Source organism: Pangasianodon hypophthalmus, chromosome 19 (genome assembly GCF_027358585.1).
Source record: "Pangasianodon hypophthalmus isolate fPanHyp1 chromosome 19, fPanHyp1.pri, whole genome shotgun sequence".
In the NCBI taxonomy this organism is placed as follows: Eukaryota; Metazoa; Chordata; class Actinopteri; order Siluriformes; family Pangasiidae; genus Pangasianodon; species Pangasianodon hypophthalmus.
The window spans coordinates 18,115,361-18,137,181 of NC_069728.1; the positions used below are offsets into that span (position 1 = coordinate 18,115,361).

General features: G+C 37.6%; 1 protein-coding gene across 1 annotated transcript; it reads right to left on the reverse strand.

Moving 5' to 3' along the window:
- Positions 1-242: 242 nt before the first annotated feature.
- gpr176 (G protein-coupled receptor 176) lies at positions 243-20,088 on the reverse strand. The gene is made up of 4 exons (XM_026923490.3): positions 19,624-20,088; positions 18,952-19,409; positions 7,079-7,331; positions 243-5,614 (listed from the first exon to the last, which is right to left on the reverse strand). Exons 2-4 carry the CDS (start codon positions 19,145-19,147, stop codon positions 4,480-4,482), a joined length of 1,584 nt encoding a protein of 527 aa, XP_026779291.1. The 5' UTR covers positions 19,148-19,409; positions 19,624-20,088; the 3' UTR covers positions 243-4,479.
- Between the last annotated feature and the right edge of the window lie 1,733 nt (positions 20,089-21,821).

Below are 21,821 nucleotides of genomic sequence, written 5' to 3' on the forward strand. Positions count from 1 at the left end.
TTGTGCACGTGAAAAGTAAGAACAACACAACCATTAATTTTACAAACTATCAGTTGTGACCAAGATCATATTTAGCGAGACCAATGCCCAAGACAGAGACAAGTTCAAAGCTCAAACCCAAGCACAAGTCTATACAGAAAAACGTCTCGAGACTGGACTTGAGTCCCATAGCCCTAGCTAGAGCACACATCAGGCATAACACACAGCTCTGGAGGAGGAGATATGAGCCTAAGTGAATCTGCTACTTTTATTTATGCTTATATTTATCAGTCATATGATTATGTGAGTATGCGGTCAATAAAAAAGCTGCTTTAAGGAAGTTATTCAGAAGAAAGACTACTGCTTGTGCTTGTAAGTAGCTCTGTAAGTAGCTTTGCATTAAATAGTTTTCGTTAGGATAACTAGATTACAGACTAAAAAGTGCGATCAGCAGTGAGCATGTGATGATCAATAAAGACTTAACATTTGCTTATGGGTTTCTGATGTTGTTGTTGTTGTTGTGTTTTCTGATTTTTGAACGTATTAATATGGTCCATTACTTAAATGTTAAAATATACATTTCTGTGTAACACTGAATTGAAATCTATCTGCAGTAGGTATAAAATAGGCATGTAAGACAAAACATGTACAAAAATGTACAATGTCTAAGACTACATACATGTCCATCTAAGCTTTTAATCCTCCTCTGGCTAGAAAATAAACAGAGCTGTTAAGACTAGCATCTCAATGGCAGTAATTAAGACTCTCAGCAAGCTGTTCACACAGCTCTGTCACAAGGTCAGGGCTTTTGAAGCCTTCTGATTTAATGAATATGAGCTAACCCTGGAGAAGCATGGCACTGAATACTAATGATTTTTGCTCTCTTTATAGATATACAGGACAAGACAAAGACAAGAATGCCTTCCTGCAAGCTGGCTTTAAATGACATACACCGTGTATTAATTAAAGGTGTACCAATAATTAAAAAAAAGGTTTTGGAGAACAAAACGCACTTTTGTTGAAATAAATCTTTTCATCTTGCCAGTGTATTTAAACTCATTGCACGTTATTCATTTTGTATATTAATTTTTGCTCATTTTTATGAGCAACAATAATAATTCTGTTGCCGATTGTAGGACATGTGCAGAGATACTAATGTTCCTATGAGACTGCACACCGGGGTATGGGGGAAAAATCCAGAGGAGTTTAGAGAGGAAAGCAAATATTTAACCAGAGCCCACATGTCTCTCCAGTGCCATTTCCCTCCTTCAGGCTGAGCTCAGTGATTCATCAACACAGCCAATCAAGGACATACGAATCATTTGACACAATCATATAAAAAATGGTACTGTGTAAGCGAGTGTTCACACATTTTCTGTCTTTTTCCTCCCTCAAACAGCACCTACAGTATACACAGTGATTGGAAGTTAGATTCAATTTACCGAGTCGATTCAGTGAATTGAACATCCAAAACATCCAGGTGATTCAGTTTTGCTCATCTAAATTTTTGCCACATAAATTTGAACCTATGCACAGATTACTCACAGTTTGTACCTGCTATTAAGTGATCTATGTATGTGTAGCTAAACAACACCCAATACTAAAAGCCTTAGCATTTTTGATGTGAATCTTTATCAACTGCAACGACCTTACCCACTCTGATTCATGTTTATGAATTTAAAATGCTAGCTTGTGTGATAAAGAGTGAAAAACGGTCACAGTGTCTGAAAGGCAATTACATAAAATGACATAAAATGTAAGTTATACAAGGTGAATTGTTTACAAAGGCCTGGATAAACGACTAACATGACAACATTTACCTTTTAAATCGTACATTTCTGGCTATAAATAAAACAATGCTAAAATATATATCCTCTTAACACTTTTGACTAGCACCACTGACTCTGAACAGATTAAACATATATGTTTTAAATTGTACGTGAGGAGAATAAACATGTACTGCTCTGTCCATTTGTCTTTAAACATTCTCGTCATCAAGTCATTAAACCGAGCCATGTCGTCAGTCTGCTAAAAACCAGAGAGGGGAAATAAAATAAAAATAAAAAAACCCTATAAATGTCTGTGTGCTGCCATGCAAGAAAACCAAAACCCCATCAGCGTCTCATTACAATGAGAAAAGATGATGCAAAAGCTATTTCTGTACAACATTACCCAGCATAGCAAGGACTAAATAAGAAAGCACTGTTTTTTATTTCTGCACAGAGCTGGGCAAAGCTGAATACATTCAATAATTCACCATTTCCATAACAGGCTGCTCTGGCATCATTGTGATTCCTCTCCTTCCTCTACTCTGCATACATGATTCACTGAGAGGAATTCTGGGCTGTAAAAAAAAACAAAAACAAAAAAAACCAACCATAACATCTGCTATCTTATCTTCCCGCTCCAGAAAAGTCAGCTCACATCTGCGTCTACTGATATGACAAGGGTAAGGCATGAGATTTAGACTGGCTGGTGTCTGGCTCTGCACCTGCGTCCTCGCGGAAAACAAAGCGTCATTTACACAAGACTACTAGCAAGCTGTGCACATGACTTCTCCAGAGAACACACCCGATTATTGATTTCAAAGAGGGTTAATGACAAGCCAGGGGCAGATAGAGTAGAGGCAATGATGGTGAAAGGAGGAGGGGGGCTGAGGGGTCACTAAAAGCCAGAACTCCTCCTTTTTTTTAACCCGGATGTAGCGATAACAGTGACTCGCACACTGTCTTGACAATCTTGATTCAAGAATTAAGACCACTGCAGTCTTAGAGAGCAAGTAGTATAAAATAGGACTATTTAGTTTCATTAATAATCAAGAATTTCTTCAATCCATTTTACTCGACAGACTAATTCCAGTTTACGCAATGGAGATTCTAAAAAAATGCAATATGGAGAACCACAAAGTTCTGTGTCAAAGCCTCCTATTTTTCTACACTTTATATCTACATTCACTTTAATAGGAACACCTGTACACCATCTCATCTCTTTCATGCGCTTATCCAGTCATACACATATCCAGGTTAAGAGCTTCAGCTCATATCAAACAACAGAACGGGAAAAAAGTGTCTTCTCAGTGACTCACGACATGGTTGTTGGTGCCAGACAGGCAGGTTTGAGTATTTCAGAAACTGCTGAAAAACTTCGTCTGATCTTTTTCCCGTCTTCATCTGTCCACTTTCGGTGCCCATGATAGCCTCAGATTCCTCTTCTTGGCTGACAGGATTGGACCCCGGTGCCGTCTTCTGTTGTTGCAGCCTATCCTCCTCAACATTTTAACATTTTTTTGGATTCTGAGATGCTTTTCTGCTCACCACGGCTGTAAAGGGTGGTTATTTGAGTTACCGTAGCCTGCGTGTCAGCTTGAATCAGTCTCGCCATTCTACTCTGAGCTCTCTCTTGAACAAGGCGTTTCTACCCAAGGCATTTTTTGTTTGTCGCACCATTCTGTGTAAACTCTAGAGACGGTTATGCATGAAAATCAGCAGATCAGCAATTTCTGAAATACTCAAACTCAACCATCTGGCACCACCAACCATGCCATGCAAACCCTTGATGAAAGCTTGATGTTACAGGTAGGAATTTTGGTGTAGCTTTTGATTCTAGTTCATCATTTCTCATCAATTATCATAGACATAACATCTATAAAACTGCGTTTTATCAGTTGAGAAGCATAGCCAGAATAAGACAGATGCTAACTGTGCATGATGCTGTAAAACTGGTACATGGTTTAATAACCTCTAGACTGCAGTATGTTGTATTCAATCTACATTTGATACTTATTAAGTTTGAATTATTAAGTATAATTTATTGTGGTGCCTTACTGCTAACTAATTCAGTTATTGCGATTAAAGGTATAGTCTGCAGATAAGGCTAACTGTTTTGTAATTCACATTTTAAATAAACACCCCCTCTACACATTTTTACCCCAAAGCCATGGCGCTAAAACAGCTTTTATGCTAGAAAACCTGAATGCTAATGCAAGACGCAGAGTTTTATGAATTGACAGGCATATAAAGCACCACTTTGGCCTGATTGATTGGATGTCAGTGGTTCACGTTGTTTGTTTTTTTCACGAGTCTGAGGCATGGTTTCATCTCTGAGTAGGTTTTATTGACAGCTGTGAGGTGCTAAATATTACAAAACGTGTTCTGCCTTAACAATTGCTGACCCTAACTTTAATCCCATTTAAATGTGAATCCCATGTGTCTTATGAGAAATTGCACATTCAGACTTTTGTCTTTAATGCAATGTAACCATTTTCAGGTCATTTTTATTTCCAAATACAGTGAGTTTATTTCTATACAATTCATTAGAAATTCTCTCATCTCTGTAAAAGAGCAAATCGTTCCCTTAACAGTTTTCTGGAGCCTGAGATTAGCTAACGTCTAGCTACATACACGTCAGTCAAAGGATTCCTCTCCTGCTGGTAAAGAATGGCATTTTGTTTATATTACTTTAGAGTTTGTACAGATTTGGTCGCGGTGCTTGGCGAGGGTCTCAGGGGTCCACAGTGGGGAAGGTGCTGACCTTGTTGTTCCTGCTGATGCGCCTCTCGGGTCGCGCTCTGGACTGTTTGGTCTGGATCAGCTCCTCTGGAGTGTTACCCAGCGGAGGCAGCAGTCTTTTCTTGCTGTTTCTGGTTTCAGGAAGCCACTGAGGGGGCAGCTCAAACGGACCGAACCCGAACTGGGAGGCATCTTCAGGGTCAGTTGGTGTGGCCGGAGCTACTTGTGAGGATGAGTATGCACAGTATTGAACAGGGGAATGTTTTGGCACAGCTAAACCCTCTTCCTTTCCTCCTTCTCCTGCCACTCCTACTGAGGCTGCAGCCCCTTGTTCAGGTCTGGGCTGGAAATTGGCTACTGCTGCGATTTCGTTCACCTCTTCTTCATCCTCCTCTTCGTTTGGCCTGAAGATCTGGCGTTGGCCAATGTTGAACATTTCAAGCAGCTGGCTGCCTGAGCGGGCGAGCGCTTCCCCACCCAGCGCTCCAGCCTCGGGTGCTGTTCCAACGCCAATTGAGTTGTTCCTCCGGCTGTAGCGACGCTGAATGTGTGCCAGTGCGTCCAGCAGGCGGCGCCTTGCTGACCGGTTCACCATCACTAAAAACAGCGGGTTGGTGAGTAGAGACACTTTAGGCAGCCAGATGGCAGTTAGATGCAGCCACTGCGAGGCCGGGCCAGTGATGGGAAGCGCCCGGTATGCCAACAGCACAATGTACGGCGAGCTACAGAGCACAAAGACCAGGACGATTGCAAGCAATGTGGCGTGAAGCTCAGCCTCACGCTGAGACACGTACGGGATGGAGACGCTGCTTTGCGGCGTCCGCAGTGCTGCGATGATCACCTTCTTCTTCTGACTGGTGCTCAGCGCCCGCCGGATCAGTGCCATGGTTACAAACACAGCCACTAGGGGTAAGATCACAGTGGTCACGTTGTAGAGCACCATGTAAACAAGGTGACCTAAAGAGTAACCTTCAGAGCAGGTGGAAGTGGCGTAGACGTTGGTGATGTTACTGACAGCGAAAACAGGAATGCTAGCCACGAGAGCATGAACCCATACGTATATGATCAAGTCTCTGGATTTGGCGTCTGATATTTTTCTCTCTAGTGGATACAGCACAGAATAGTACCTACAAGGAAAGGAAAATAGGCTGTTTCAGAAAACTTACGTTACCGTTTTAAAGACAGTAACAACACGAAGGCACAGAAACACCTACACTTTTACCCTCATTAAGAAAATCATATTCAGTAAAATAGAAATTGGAAATTCCCCCAAATTTGAACTCCGTTCCCCCGGTCAGCTGTGCAGCATGGTCTATATTTGCATACTGAAACCTGATTGGCTCTTATATCTTATGAAGCATTAACACTCTTCTGTTCAATAAAAGTGATTTTCCAGCAAAGTTTTTTTCATCTCCTGCTGTTTCTTAAGAGTCTTATGTTTGGGCCAAATTTGCCAAATATTTCTCAGCACTTATTTAGAAAACTAATTTGGGAAGAATTTCAGTTTGTGAAATGGGGTTCTTATGGTGTCCGATTTGTACATGATTAGAATTTGAGATGTGGGACCTGTTTTATTAGCTAACAGTCTTTCAAATTTAGCTTTTTGTGGTTGTTCTAGCAACATTATATTTGGACACGTTCATCTGCTGTTCATTAATTCACTGAGAAAAGGATGACGTTATTTGAAAAACAGTGGCACTGAAATCCTACTTGACTCAGTCTCTGACAGTGTAGTAGCCGTTAGCTCGCTGGCTGTCACATCCAATTCCAAATCTGGTGCCCGTTCAGGAGCCACCGCAATTCCACACCCAAATCTATCCAAGACGTTCTATCAATCCTGTTTCACATTTAAACCTTAATCACTGTCCTCCATTCCTTGTGAGTTTTTGGCCTCGATCCCATGTGCAGTTCTGAACATTTTCTAAGCACAAAATGATCTTGATATAAGTATTCAAAATTCTTAAAAATATATTTGAGTAATTAGGGAAAGTATTTATTATTTAAGCTACACTCAGTAATCAGGAACAATATTTGACGTAGAACGGAAGCTGTTAAGCCGAACTTTACCCAAATGGGCAAGTTACAGTTGTTTTCTTTTTCTTTCTTCTTTTTTTTTTGACTTTTGGGTCTGCCCTTGATTTTGAATAAATTAAGCTTGCTCTTACATCCACCTGTCTCCGCTTCATGACGTGGCCAACTAGCTAACGTTAAAGACAGTGATATTAGACTGTTTAGGTTCGTATGATGACTTGGGGTGTTTCCTAATTTACATTTTTGTATATTTTTTAAAATCATGGCATTCTTATGAGGGTAAAAGTGTAGAGGTGTCGCTAGGTAATTCTATTCTGGATAACTGGTCATTAAAAATATATTCAAGATTTTATTGCTACATTCACATGTAAGACTGTTGTAAAAAAAAAAAAAAAAAATCTTTTCTGTTTCTACTGGTAGACAAAAAAAACCACTCCCTCCAGAATCCAGGATTATAAATTATTCAGGTAACGAAAGAGGGCTATGGTGAGGTATGTTGCTATGGCAGCGGAATCGCGAGCCTGAAGCCGAGCAGGAGACGAGTGTGAGAGCGATCTCACCTGTCCAGAGCAATGGCAGCAAAGCTGAGCACAGTGACCGAGCAGAAGAGCCTGTGCAGGAACTTGATGGTTCGACAGAGCATTGGCGTGTGGATCCAGAGGCAGCAGCGAGGGCTGGCGTTCAGGAGCACGTCGAACGGCACACACACCAGGCTAGCGCAGATTCCCGAGCAGGCCAGATTCTTAATGAAGCGTCCAGTGACTGTCTTGAAGACGTTGGTGCAGCAGGTGCACCACAGCACGGCCGCATTGCCTGGGAGCAAAAACAGAGAGAGAGAGGTGGAATAAACAACAAGACGTGGACAGAACTGACCCTGATGTACTGAAATACTATTTCTATCTTCAAGTGCTTTGGATTAGACCCTGGTGTGTTCTCCTTCTCGGGGCGGTTCTTTAGGCAGGACACACACTCGAGTCCGACAGCATCTGAGCGACGTGGTCTCGATCTGCTTCTAAATGTTATGGAGAAAATCAAGATTTCTAAGTGTTCTGTGAACATAGCAGTTCAAATCTGAGAAAGAACAGACTGCAATAAGAAAATGGGAAAATGAAAATTATGACCTCAAGGAGTTGTATATTTTTGGAAGTTCAGAGGGCGACTTCCCTGTTTGGTGAATCGACCCAGACGGTCAGGAGCAAAGGGTCATAAAAGTGCTGGGGTATAAAGGATTTATGACCATGAGAACACTCAGTGAGAAAGTGATTCGACTCTGAATCGACTCGACTGCAGGAAGTGACTTAAGCATGTGCTGCAGCATCTTTTTGTAGGTTCGAGCTGATAAACTGAGTCAAAGCACAGAGCTGTAGCGCCTCAGAAATGTCCTGTAGATTTGTACCAATGAACAAAAACCAAAAAAAAAAAAAAACAAGTGCTGGATTAGCCGACTTGTACTTACCTACCTGTAACTCGACTCTGTTAAACACTGAAATGTACCGCAGGGTCTTTTGTTTTTTCATATTTGGTTTCATTAATAGTTGATTTCTGTTTGACTTTGTGTAGTGAAACAACTACAAACAATAAAAATTAGTATTTTTATTTAAATAATTTTATTTAAAGAATGAGTTCATTTAAGAAGAAAAACATTGTCATTGCTAGCACACACTGTAAAACATTTCAAGTAGTTTAAACTTGAAATGAAAGAAATGAAAGTTCACCTGCTGCCTTAAAAAAGGAAATAAACTCAAGCTGAAGATTATCTTAGTTTCAACTCAAAGCCAAGTCAAGATGGATTACTTTAAGTTTATTTTTTAAAAACTTGTAAACTTGAGTTCGAAATCCAAAACTTGTCCTGATTATTGGAGTTAAAGAGAAGAAATAAGTTCATGTCATGTGTCTGTCATGTTTTAGTGAAATAGACAGAAAAAGTCAGCTATCTCAAAGATAAGTGATAACGCTCAGGTTTCGCTTTTTGCTCTTTAAACAGTTTTATTTTCCACCGATGTTCAATAGCATATTAATGAGAAATCCCAGGATGCATTGCAGCTTTAGGATGCTAGTCTAGCATAAAAGTTGAAGCTTTGGAAGTTGATCTGTTTGAGCAGAGTGCGCGGATGAGGAAGTGAGAGAGCTAGGCTGAGTAAAGGATTAAAGCGCCGCTGCATCACTCTCTTTAGATAGAGAAGAAGTGAGGGCTAAATCCCGCTAGCACTACTATTAGTAGGCATTGTGGGTAATGTAGGAAAGCAAGGTGAAAACAGAGCGATTACAGAAGTTTAAATGTCAGTCATGTTAATTATAAATATTAATATGCAAATCTTTCAGGTTAGACCGAAAGTCCAGGAGGATAGAAACGACCTGTTTGTATTCAATGACTGATAATAATGTTTATGTCCTAGCATTCACACACTGATGTCATCAGATCAGTCTGCCTTCTACAGTAACTATGTGTTATTACTGACGTCTCTGAAGTACTGTAATACACACAATCCGCTTGCACTAACTGTACCTTTCTTTTTTTTCCTTCAGTAATGCTCCTGTCCTTTCATCTCTCCCCATTATCGTCCACTTGTAATTGGAGAGATGCTGTAGCGCTATTACATGTCACACTGACATCGCCTGACATTTTCTCCTCTTTCTCTCCGAGAAGCCACCTGAAAACACTAAGACCATTATCTTTCCCTCTGCCCCTTTTTGTCTTAGTTCAGCCACAGACAAAATACGACATTATCACATTTTCTGCTATTTTCTCCTGTCAGAATTGAATCATAAAGCCTGTCTGAGTACGAGAAAAGCACTATATAAATAAAATAATACTTATATAATATAATTATTTATAACGAGTATTGCATTTTCTATGACACACTAACTCCTGTCTGGAATGATAGAGCAGAAAAGTCAGAGCAAAAGATGACTCACACTGCAAAAAAGCCTCAGGCTTTTTACTAAATCTTTGTGCAGTTTCAGGTGTGTGTGTGTTTTAAAAAACATACTTGTGTAGAAAGACTTCTGAGAAAACGTATTTGAGTATTTGAGAAACATGAGCGAGGAGAAACTACGATCAGTTTGGGTTCTTTTCTGCACCCAGACTGCACGTGATAAGACTAATAAAAAAATATTACAGCAATATTAAATCATCTATGTGGAGATGACTGATCATAAACACTAAGACTGGAGTGAAAAGAGAATATTTTAGATCTTATTTGAACAGTAATAAACATAGTGAGGGGAAAATACACAAAATATTCCTGAAGTAAAGTCTCAGAAGAAGCACGTGCTAGCCTTCAGCCGTCGTATGATAGGGGAGAGCTGGATAGTGGGTGGGAATTTGGAACAAATTGGGGAGAAAATGGTGGAAAATATATAAAAATATATATATGTGTTTATGATGTGTAGTTGAAAGACAAATGTATCCATCATGGATTTAAAAAACTGGAGCTTCAGAGTATTTTACTGATAAAAGTTTCCAAAAAAAAAAAAAAAAGTGATATTACAACTGACCCCACTCTCCCCTTCTTCTTCTTCTTCTTCGTCTTCCATTCTTCTTTATATAGAACTTTATTTTGTCTTCAATTTCTATTTTAATTCTTCATTATAGGTTATGTAAGCATGGATTAATATTATACTGTATAAACACATTTCCTATAATAATAATAATAATAATAATAATAATAATAGAACAGCCTTCAAATGCAAGGCATCTGGTTTCGTGTTTGACCCCTACACAGTCACGATTATGTGCAGAGGTGATGTTGAGGAAGAAAAAGCAGAAAAACACATGTTTGGTAAAAGCCCACAATGAATCCAATAATAAAAGCAGGAGACAAATGCTTCACATGGGGAAAAAAAGCCTAACTTGGCTTAATGCACCAAATCATTGACAAAGCAACAGCAAATCCGTCTCACACTCACCTCGTCATAAACATCATCCACTGCACAAAGGACAAAACAGTAATCGAAAAACAACACGATCGTTTTAAGCTCTATTTTCGGCTCTATGGGTACCCATTATTAGGAAACAGCTTAACATGGATTAATGTGTTAAAACACAGACCTGGAAACACCACATTTCTCCCACACATTATTAATCATAGCTACTGTTTACTCTCCAAAAAATATCACAATCAACTTCATTTCATGCGCAGAGATTAATGTTAAGATTTTTCCCCATTATAAACTAAAGACACCAAATTATTCTCCCACACTTTATACTTTATACTTAATAATCCCTTAAGTTTAATATAAAGCTCAGAGTTTCATGTACAGCTCGTCTTACACTCAAAAAAAGACATTAAAAAAAAGTCGTGTTGACTTTTTGCGGATCATTTTCTTAGTGTTGATCAAATGAAAGAAATATGTTACAACAAGATATAAAAAGTAAAAATTAAAATATCAAAAATTAAAAATTTAGTCAAGAAGAGTTTTTGAAACATTAGTGTCAACTTGTAGGGGGCTTTTTTAGTTTTTCTCAAATGAAAAAAAAAAAAAAAACATATAAAAACATATTTTTCAGTTGAGAAATATTTATAAAGTTGTGTCTACTTGTTGCAGGTAATTTTTTTTTTTAGTTTTGCCCAGCTAAAAAATGTTATAACATATAAAAAGTATTGTTTTTCAGTTGAAAAAACTAAGAAAAATACCAACAACTTGATACAATTCTTTTTTAAATCCAAGGTTTTTTTTTCAATGCATTTCAAACTTGGTATTTTAGAAATTTAGCGTTTCTATTAATATAGAAAATATTTTTTTGTTGAGAAAAGCAAAAACATTTGTGTCAATTTGTACCAAGTATTTTGTAGTTTGCTCAACTGAAAAAAATGTTACAACTTAAAAAGTTTTTTTTTTCAGTCAAGAAAATTGTGTAAAAAAAATTTGGGAAAATCTAAAAAAAAAGTGTCAAAACATGATGCGTTTTGCTAAACTGAAAAAAAAAAAAAACCACAACACATAAAAAAGGATTTTTTCAGATGGGAAATTTATAAAAATGTGCCACTTTGTTTCAGGAAATTTTTATGTCTTTTTTTTTTTTTTTTTTAATTTTTATTTTTCTGTTGCTCAACAGAAAAATGTTACAAGACATAAAAAAATATTGTTTTCGAGTTGAGAAAAACTGAAAAACAAAACAAAACAAAAAAAAAACCCAACAACTTGACACAACTGCATTTCCAACTTGTTACTTTAGAAATATGGTGTTTCTAGGTGACTGTTTTAACACATTAAGCCATGTTACAAAATAATTAAATGAATGATGAAATGAAAATTTACTTTTTTGGATAACTGTTTTGTAGTGGTGGAAAGTAAAAGCACTGCTTCTGTACTAATAAATGAGTCGTCTTGTTACATAAATTTACTTTAAAAATGACCTTTCAGTATATAAAGAAAGGTAACGTTACAGCTGGCTAGCTAACTTAGCCAAATACTGTAGGGATTTCAGTAGCTTGCTAGGTTCATTAGCTAGCTAGCTATATCATTTTAATTCTTACATGTTTCTAGCTTCATCATTAACTATCTAGCAAAGATGCCTGTCACACATTATCCTGAGCGGATTATCCTATAGGCCACCACAGCACTCTGTACTGAACATCACAGCTTTCCTACTGTAAAACATCAAACGTTCTAGCTAGCTAGTCAAGCTCACTGAGCTAGCTAATGGCGCATCATTTGCACATCATTATCACTCTGTTTCCTTTGAAGATTTTTAAATATGAAGATAGCTGATAAGAAGGGTCAGGGATGCTCATCTGCCTCCACTGTCTCAGACGTTGCTGCTAAGCATTTAGCGTCTGAAGTGCAGACTTTTGCAAGACTTTATTTTGATTAAGTCTCAAAATTGAATATTTAAAATTTGCACATAATGTCTTTTCATTGGCTTACAATCTTAGGGGATTAAATGTTAAATTATTATTTTTACTCTGTAATAGTGATGAAAAAGAAATGTACGAAGTTGAATTTTTTTTTAACTCAAGTACTATGAATTAATTATACTCAAAAAAGTACCGCTACAGTGAACAATGTGACTAAGTACTGTAACGAGTGTACGTGTAACTCGTTAATAGTTTGTCTTTTGTGCAGGTAAATGTAATGAGATATTAGGCATCGCTCGGTCATTGCTTTGGTCATTGGTACGTTAAGCCAAGTTTCTTTCACGCTAGAATGTCCATGTGAACAGGGAACCATGTCAACATTTGCCAATTCATCAAGCTCCAGCATGAAAGCTTATTCCTAAACCTGTATGAACTATAACTGCTGTGTCATGGAGGGAAGATTAGGGTAAGAGGTGTGAGCTCTGTATAGTGTATATAAAATCGACTCGTTGTTATTGTTATTGTCAGAAAGGCCGTTTTTACGTCACTGCTTGGAAACCAGAATCAATATGACAGAGAAGTGACTGAGCAAACATTCATCATAACAGCACTGAGCAATCACATCATACTTAAATAATGATTATTTATACTCAGCTGTCTGAATCGCAAGACATTTGATTCAATGTGATTTGATTCAGCGAGCCACACTGTGCATATCAAAGGCTTCCTGCTTTATTTTTATTCTGCGTTATGATTTTGCAGCATGTACACTGCATGTATGCTCAATGGAGAACAGTAAACCTAATGTATTTCCATTACAGCACTTTGGATACTATTATAAATAAATATATATATATTTATAATATGTATGTATTCAAAGGCCACAATTGCACATTGGAATGTTTAAGATGTATCAAACAATATATTTTCTAAGCTAAAAAAAAAATCTAGATTTTATATATATCGATGTAGCTAAAGCAGGGGTTCTCAAATGGACATTATATATTTTCTGCGAGCCCAAGCCTTGGCATTTTGGTTTCTCCTTGTTATTTATCATCTCACTTTTATATCCATAATCAATAAATGTTTCTGCATATTTTCATGTTTGTTTGTTTGTTTGTTGGATGGATGCAGAGATGGATGCAGAAATATGTCCTTTTTTATTCCTAGAGCAATATCTGTATTAATTTGTAAAATAAATGAAAAAAAAAAAAGAGGAGATTATGAGTTTCTCTCATGACTCCATTTGTAAATCAAGTGACCTCACATGGGGTTGCGAACCTCTGAGCTACAGCGTTGGACTAATCATGTCTGAGATAACCTAGAGAACTTAGATAACTTAGCTAAAATTAGAATAGTTACCAGGTCTCGAGAAAATTGCCAATCTCAAAAAAAACCAAAACACAAAAAGTTCTGAAACTAGCCCAAAAGTTCAGGCATTGGAAAAGGGAGATTTCTTTTTCTCAGTATTTGCATGGGAAGCAACGTCACTGTGGTGCGCACGCATTTCTGATTTGTAGGATCTGCAATACATAATACACATAATCCATTTTATCTCTATTAATCTTTACAAATATTTCTTACAACAGAAATTGCTCTGTACATTGTAGATACACTATCTGCACTTACACTTTCCCTTTGTTTGCAGAAATTGATTTAATTCTGATTATCAGCTTTAAAACTAATATTCAAATATTCAATAACAGAAAAAGTTTCTTTTTCCGACCTCGTGCCAAAGATATCCCAATTTGGTGTAAAAATGCCACTCTGGCAACCCTGAACTTAACGTAGAATGAAACTTTTTTTTATTTTTCACCGTTAATGTAAGGTATTGAAAATGTTGGCTGCTGATAAACAGGTCACTGAGAAAATGATGGTGCAAATAATTAGATTAAATACTGAAATCTTTTTTTTAGATTTCAGTATTTAATCTAATTATTTGCACCATCATTTTCTCAGTGACCTGTTTATCAGCAGCCAACATTTTCAAGCTAGTTTGCTAGCAATTAGCTATTAGGACACTGGGGCCCACTTTAGGGTATTTAAATACATATCAACATACTGTATTACACAAATTATTATTCTTCATAGATGACGATTTTAATGATACACATTTCCATGTAAGTGTACTTTAAGCTTTTAAAAAATTGTAAAACAAACAAACAAACAAACAAATGCTTTAGCTCTCATTAGCTTATCAAAATCTTAGATCCAAACAAAGCAAGGACCTCATAAGGGATTAAAATTCTTTGTTCTTTTCATTTTTAACACAATTAATCTACTGTGTGTAAAAGAGCAAAGACTCCAAAGGGCAGATTAGTGCAGGGTGGAAATGCTAATCATGGAAATGTGGCAGTTTCAGGGAGGAACATATCTATTAGATTACAAAGCTCAACACTGGAGACGGAAACGAACGTGAGATATTAGTGAAAGACTGTTCACAGAGGAAAACGTTGCCGTCTCTAGTGTTTACCGTTTTCATTTGCTTCCACTTGGACAGATCGAGTGCTCGTTCAACACTGCGGCTATTTCGCAGTGTTGCGAAATAAAATGAGCAACGAGTGAAAAGGAGCTTAAAGAGAGACGTAAGAGGACATAAAATCCTGCACAGTGTGTTTACAACTTTAGAATCCGTCCTGGTAGTTAGCTTTGAAATCAGCACTGATGTGAAATGCTGTTCTGACTGCGCCACATTCTCATAAATCATTTAAATAAACATATGATGAATAAATCAGATCTGAATGACTAAGAAATAAAAGCGCCATGTCACGCACAGAGCATGTTATTCCTTTTACACCACAGCAATTTGCCAACTTTTACAATATCTTATTTATTAAAGAATTAAATCTACTTTTTTTATCCATTTATAGTTATATTTATTGTTGTGGAACGTCAGAGAAACAAGTTAGTTCCTGTTCTCACTTACGTTATAGCAGCTATAAACAGTCGTTTCCTCAACAGCCTCTCTTTTTTCTCTTAAAAGTTGAGAAGAGAAAAAAAAATCGCAGCTTTTCATGTTACAGAGAAAACGCGAAGAAGCGTAAACTTTGAAAACTTAACTCCGAAAAATTTAAAGTTACAAAGCGCTGACACTGGAGACTCCTTCCATAACTGTTAAATAAACATCTCCTTACACAAAACTTCATCATATCAACGATTACACAGGTTTTTAATCCATTTATACGATATGAGCTGTTACTATAGAAACGATAAATATCTGCTAAAGAAATATACGATAAATATAGCTGCAGTTATAGAGAATTAATCAGTGCCTTCTGACCAATCAGAATGGAGACCTCAACAGCGCTGTGGTAATTAGAATGAATAATGTGTGAGAGATATTAAGGCCATTCTTAATTATTCACGCTCGGAGTTTTTTTAATCACAGCTGAAAGTGTTTTTCTTGGCCATCTGTTCAGCCCACGTTATTTTCAGCTCGTTACAGAAAACATGCTCATAAATCATTTTTTCTGCAATTACTCACCAATTACAGCCAAATCCCCAGCGACGAATTAACCCTCGCTGTGTTCATCTGGGTTCGACTGGACGTAAATCAACACATCAAGTATTCAGTCAACGTTAAACACAGCTGAGGCAAAAGTTTGCGCCCCCTCATTACAAAATAAAGGTGTGTATCTATTTTTTTTAATCTATTTATAATGCACTTCCTGTTTCAGCTGTAACAGACTTCTGAATGTATTATATTATAGCCTTGACAGTGTTTTTTTACAGATAGCATGATACAATATGATCAGATATGTTTTCTCTGATATCTGATCCGCTGGGATCGGTCAGATATTGATACCGGGCATTGCAGAAAATCTAAATAAAGTCTATAGTATTCTGCAACAGGACAACAACCCATAAACATCAACAACAATTTTTTTCTTAAAAATGTCCAAAATTACAACTAAGAGGATCCAAATGCTGCCAAACTAAAACACTGACACTCTCTGCTGTGCCTTTGACGCTTAGCACGTTCTACCCACATTTTTTATTACTTCATTAGCACTTCTTTTGAATTATTTATGTAAGGAATAACGCATGATGGACCATGCTGTTATATGAAAATAATGCGATATTATTTCTCGACGTGAAGTGGAGTGATTTTGCCAACGATTACAGTGTTTAATTTATTAATGAGTGACAAGTATGGCTGCAGGTTCTTAGCTTCTAAAAAAAGGTTCAGGGTTGTGATGGAGCCAGAGCTTATCCCAGGAACACTGTAAACAACAGGAACGCGCCAGTAAATCTCAGAGCACCGTGCACACACACACACACACACACACATATACTCATTCACACCTCATTATCCTAGAGCATGTTTCTGTGAGGTGGGAAGAAACCGGAGAACCCTAACAACTCCAGGATCTGTGGATCCATCCTGAGCTCAGGTCACTGTCCATGTGGAGTTCCACATGTTCTCCCTGTATCTGTGAGGGTTCCCTCAGAGTTCTCTAGTTTTCTCCTACATCCCAAAAACATGCCAGTAGATAGACTTTCAACTCCAAATCGTCCCCCTAGGTGTGAATGAGTGTGTGAAGGGTGCCCTGTAAATGGACTGGTGTGCCATCCAAGGTGTATTCCTGCCTCAAACCCAGTGTTCCAGGGATAGACTCCGGATCTGCTGCGATCCTGATCAGGATAAAGCACTTACTGAAGATGAATGAATAAATTATACATGCAGTCTGCATATGAAAAGGTTAAATCTGGAAGGTTTTTCCTGACTGACCCTCTACTAAAGCATTTAAAGGATTTATGTAGAGCCCTATACTTCACACAATGTTTTTTGTATAGTTAAGAGTTTCTTAAAAAGGATCTAATGTGGAACCATTTCTGAGGAAATACTTTGTTGTAGGGTTCTACATAGAGGTCTCTTAGAAGAACAAATACTTTGTTGTAGGGTTTTACATAGAGGTCCCTTAGAAGAACAAATACTTTGTTGTAGGGCTCTACATAGAGGTCTCTTAGAAGAACAAATACTTTATTGTAGGGCTCTACATAGAGGTCCCTTAGAAGAACAAATACTTTGTTGGAAGGTTTTACATAGAGATTTCTTAGAAGAACACATAGTTTGTTGTAGGGTTTTACATAGAGATTTCTTAGAAGAACAAGAGGTTTTTTTTTTGTAGGGTTCTACATAGAGGTCCCTCAGAAAACAAATACTCTCTTGTAGGGTTCTACATAGAGGTCCTTTTGAAGAACACATAGTTTGTTGTAGGGTTTACATAGAGGTTTCTTAGAAGAACATGAGGTTTTTGTTGTAGGGCTCTACATAGAGGTCCCTTAGAAGAACAAGGTGTCTTTTTTTATAGGGTTCTACATAGAGGTCCCTTAGAAGAACACATACTCTGTTGTAGGGTTCTACAATGAGGTCCCTCAGAAAAACAAATACTCTCTTGTAGGGTTCTACATAGAGGTTTCTTAGAAGGACACTGGGTCTTTTTGTATAGGGTTATACATGAGGTCTCTTAGAAGAACAAATACTCTGTTGTAGGGTTTTACATTGAGGTCTCTTAGAAGAACACTGGGTCTTTTTTATAGGGTTTTACATAGAGGTCTCTTAGAACAACAAATACTTTGGAATTTTTTTCCACATAGAACCATTTTAGGAAGAACTCCTGAAGAGCCCTATAGACGAAGACTTTGTCCAGTCAGCACATTTTAGTTTAGTTTATTCACTAAGTGTGTACACTCTCAGAACCGTACTAAGCTGTACCTTTCCTTATCGCTGGTGTAGTACCTTCAAGCGTACACCTTTTGTGTAAAAACCTTCAGTGTTTTATCTTTTACCTGGAAAAATGCATGAAGGGAACCTTTAAAGTATTAAAATTATTAAAAGCTAAATAAAGATCCAATGTAGCTTAAATACAGAAGACGTATTATTGATGGTACCCCATGAGTGATAAGGAAGGGTACTGATTAGTACCCTTCTCTCAGAGAGTGGAGGTGTTAATTCAGCACTGTAATCACACCTGTAACATCGCAGTAGTTCATTTCCTACCGTGGGAGCTTAACCCTTTCACGCACACACTCATGTCCACACTTATGGAGTCAGTCATACAAGATGTTATATAATCATTATTCTGACTTCTGCTGCGCTTTAGACTATTTGCCTTTCTCAATATCTCTGGGATATCTTTACAAAGGTTTTTTAAAAAATCTTTTTACAAGAAATCATAAATTACATAAACAAAAAATGTTTTTCTGTCTGAGTGATGAATGCCTATGCTTTTTAAAAACTTGTTTCTATAATAATAATAATAATAATAATAATAATAATAATAATAATAATAATAATTTATTGGATTTTTTTTACCTCAGCTGTATCATGCAACATTCAAGTGTTGTATATGTAAAAATATTGTACTGGATTTTTTCCCTTTATTTTAGGTACAATATTTTATCATGGGACAACCCATTTACTTTTTAATATTTATTTAAGAAAAAAAATCTTTATATAAATAATAAAAATAAATAGCTAAAGAAATTTGGATTTTTTTTTAATGATTTATGGATGACAGAGTCAGCATCCAGTATATTATTATATTCTAAATATTAGGTGTTAATTTAAGCATTTAAAGCTTTTTTTTTTTGCTGTTAATACTGTGATTGCAGTGATGTTCACTCACCTAACAGAGAGCCAGCGAGGATGAGGAGCTGAGCGGAGATGGCGAAGTCTCGGTACGCTCTCTCTTCCGGCTGCTCCGCGTCTCTCCACGCGCTCACCGCCGAGCTGGAGTTCACTAACCCCGGGGAGAGGCTGGGGGAGCCCGCTGACCTCCCCGTCACGTTCTCGGTGAGAGGAACCCAAGCGTCTGCGTCCATGTTGCTGCTTCATGCCTGGTGAAGCTGCCAGACATCCATGAGGAACGCGGCGCTGAGGACGCAGAGGGGACGCAGAGAGGACGCAGAGGAGACGCAGAGAGGACGCAGAGACACCGCCGCGGTGCGCGCTTCTGTGCGCAATGATGAAGAAAAGCTTCAGCGAGGATCACTGAAGTGCACCAAATGTCCATATTAACCCCGAGATGTCTGGAACAGCCCCATTAGCTCCCCTTCAGGACATGATCCCTGAGCTCTCAAAAGCCTACAGTACAGAATAAGAGCAACGTTTACAGGAAAAGCATTACACACACACACTAATATAATACACTCCTAATCCCAGTGCGCGTCATTCACGCGCTATGACACGCTATAACGCTTGAGCAGCATGCACCACGCATGCATGCATTATTCCCAACGTGCTCACTCCTGATATGGAATTGCACAGAAAAAAAAAAAAATAAATCCCCAAATCATACCTTATTGCCAAATCCAGGCGGCTAGTGAAACCCTGCTACTAGCTGAAGAGGAGAGGAGAGAGGACAGGAGGTGCTGTTTCATCCAAATGCTGAGGAGTGCTTTCTGTATAAACCCAGTGTGCAGGAGTGATAGGAGAGGAGGAGCAGGGCACCACAGAGCCACTCCTCCTCCACAGACGAGCTTCATCAGGAGCTCTCAGCAAGAACAGCTTCTCTGTGTAGAGCTACAGAGACCAGCCGTGTGAGCCTGGACTCCAGCTCGGCCATGATGATCCATTCTACTGATTATTACCTGCAGTTTTACGTGACATGGAAAAAAAATGTCCCAGTTATAACAGTTTTGAAGTAAGGAATAGCTATAACATGCTGCCGGGGTGTGTGATGTTACCATAGCAGCACGTCCCGAAGCGTTTTATTCCTTTTATACCACAGCAGTTTTCCAACAATTACATTTTTATTTATTAAAAAAAGAAATAGACTGTACTTTTTAGCTGTTTATAGTTACATTTAATGTCACGTTATAATGCCGATAAACAATCTTTCCTTCACCAGCTTCTCTTTTTTCTTTCTCTTGAAGTTAATCAGACAAAAAAAAAAAGAGAAAAGAAAATGCAGCTTGTCATGCGTAAACTCCTCCACCCTGAAGATGTCTGCTGACACTGGAGACTCCTTCCATTAATGTTACATAAATGTCTGTTCAGAAAGAAAACTAAAGAAAACTTCGCCGTGAGAAGATGAAAAACAGGAAGAAGACTTCACCATATCAATGATTAAAAGTTTTTCTTTGTTAAATAACACATTTTTTTAAAAATCCATCTTATATTATGTGGAGCGTCTGCCATACAAGGCCCTGTGAATGACTTGTTACCATAGAAACAGTATTAGAAGGATGGCATTAACATAAACCTGTGATTTGCAGCTGCACTACTGACAGAGCTGCTGTTAATGGAAAACTAATCAATACCTCCTGACCAATCAGAAGCCAGAATTCAACAGCACTTTGGGATAATTAGTAATGACATCTCAAACATTGTTATAGCTGCTGCTAAAATACTGAATGACATCATCCGATATGCTTAATTCCCCTTTTTTTTCATAAACGTATTAAGATGTTGTGATACTCTTGATTTATTGAAGCGATCAGCTAATATTAGATCAGATTGTCTGACTTGGATTTGGAATTATTTTACAGATATCACTGCGTAGGCCTACTTTCTGATTTTATTTTTTCGGAGAAGTTAAAGTTGAGTTTTTTAGTTGGGATCCGTTTTAGGGCCTCTCACATTTCAGCAAAGGGAAACGTTACAAACTTCAAAATAACATGATTTGTGTTGTGTTCATTACTAATGCATACAATGTACGACATCATATTGCACCACAATGGCTGCATGAGCCTATAAATCTGAATAAAACTCCAGCTATATCTATTATTATTATTATTATTATTGTTGTTGTTGTTGTTGTTGTTGTTATTATTATTGTTGTTGTTGTTGTTACTGTTATTATTATTATTATTATTATTGTTGTTGTTACTGTTATTATTATTATTATTATTATTATGTCATACGTGCTTACTTGTGTTCTCATATGCAGTTTCAGGGCATAAGACGTGAAAATATATGAATCGTGAGAAAAATAATCACGTGAAAAAATGCATGAAACGTGTCTAAAAACCACATGTGTAAATGTGAATCATGTGACATCATGTGACATCATGTGACATCATGTGACGGGGGCAGATTTTTTTTAAAATACTTTGCTAAATATTTTTAAACTCACTGACTCATTAACAAGCTCTTCGTAATGTTAAATTAAGAGGCTCAGATTTAAAACACTGTATTAAGAGAAATCCTGGGTTCTGCCACACCCTCATTTGGGTTCCTCTGACATGAGGCTAAAATGCAGGAGCCAATAATTAGCCAAATCAGGAGTTCTGCATTAAAACACATTAAAACAGAGTTAACTTCAGCGCTTCCTGTCCCTGTGGTGTGGTGTATTGGTGACCAAATGAGATATTCCACAATTACGAGAACACAATAACACAATATGTGCTGAGCATGTCACAGGCTTTAGAAATTCCTCAGCGGTCGCCTACATTTCTCATGTGGAAACACAGCCTCGGCCCGACCCTCGTGTTCACGACAGGAAGCAGTTTGGTGAGAACTGAACATTTTCTTTTCGCAGTGTCATGTTTTCCA

What these genes read in the sequence shown, in the direction of transcription:
- gpr176 (XM_026923490.3), bottom strand. Translation starts at nt 19,147, where the DNA reads ATGGACGCAGACGCTTGGGTTCCTCTCACCGAGAACGTGACGGGGAGG. An exon ending in CCTCGCTGGCTCTCTGTTAG is followed by an intron (nt 7,332 to 18,951) that starts GTGAGTGAACAT and finishes TTTTGCTCCCAG; the next exon opens with GCAATGCGGCCGTGCTGTGG. An exon ending in GCTGCCATTGCTCTGGACAG is followed by an intron (nt 5,615 to 7,078) that starts GTGAGATCGCTC and finishes CTTTCCTTGTAG; the next exon opens with GTACTATTCTGTGCTGTATC.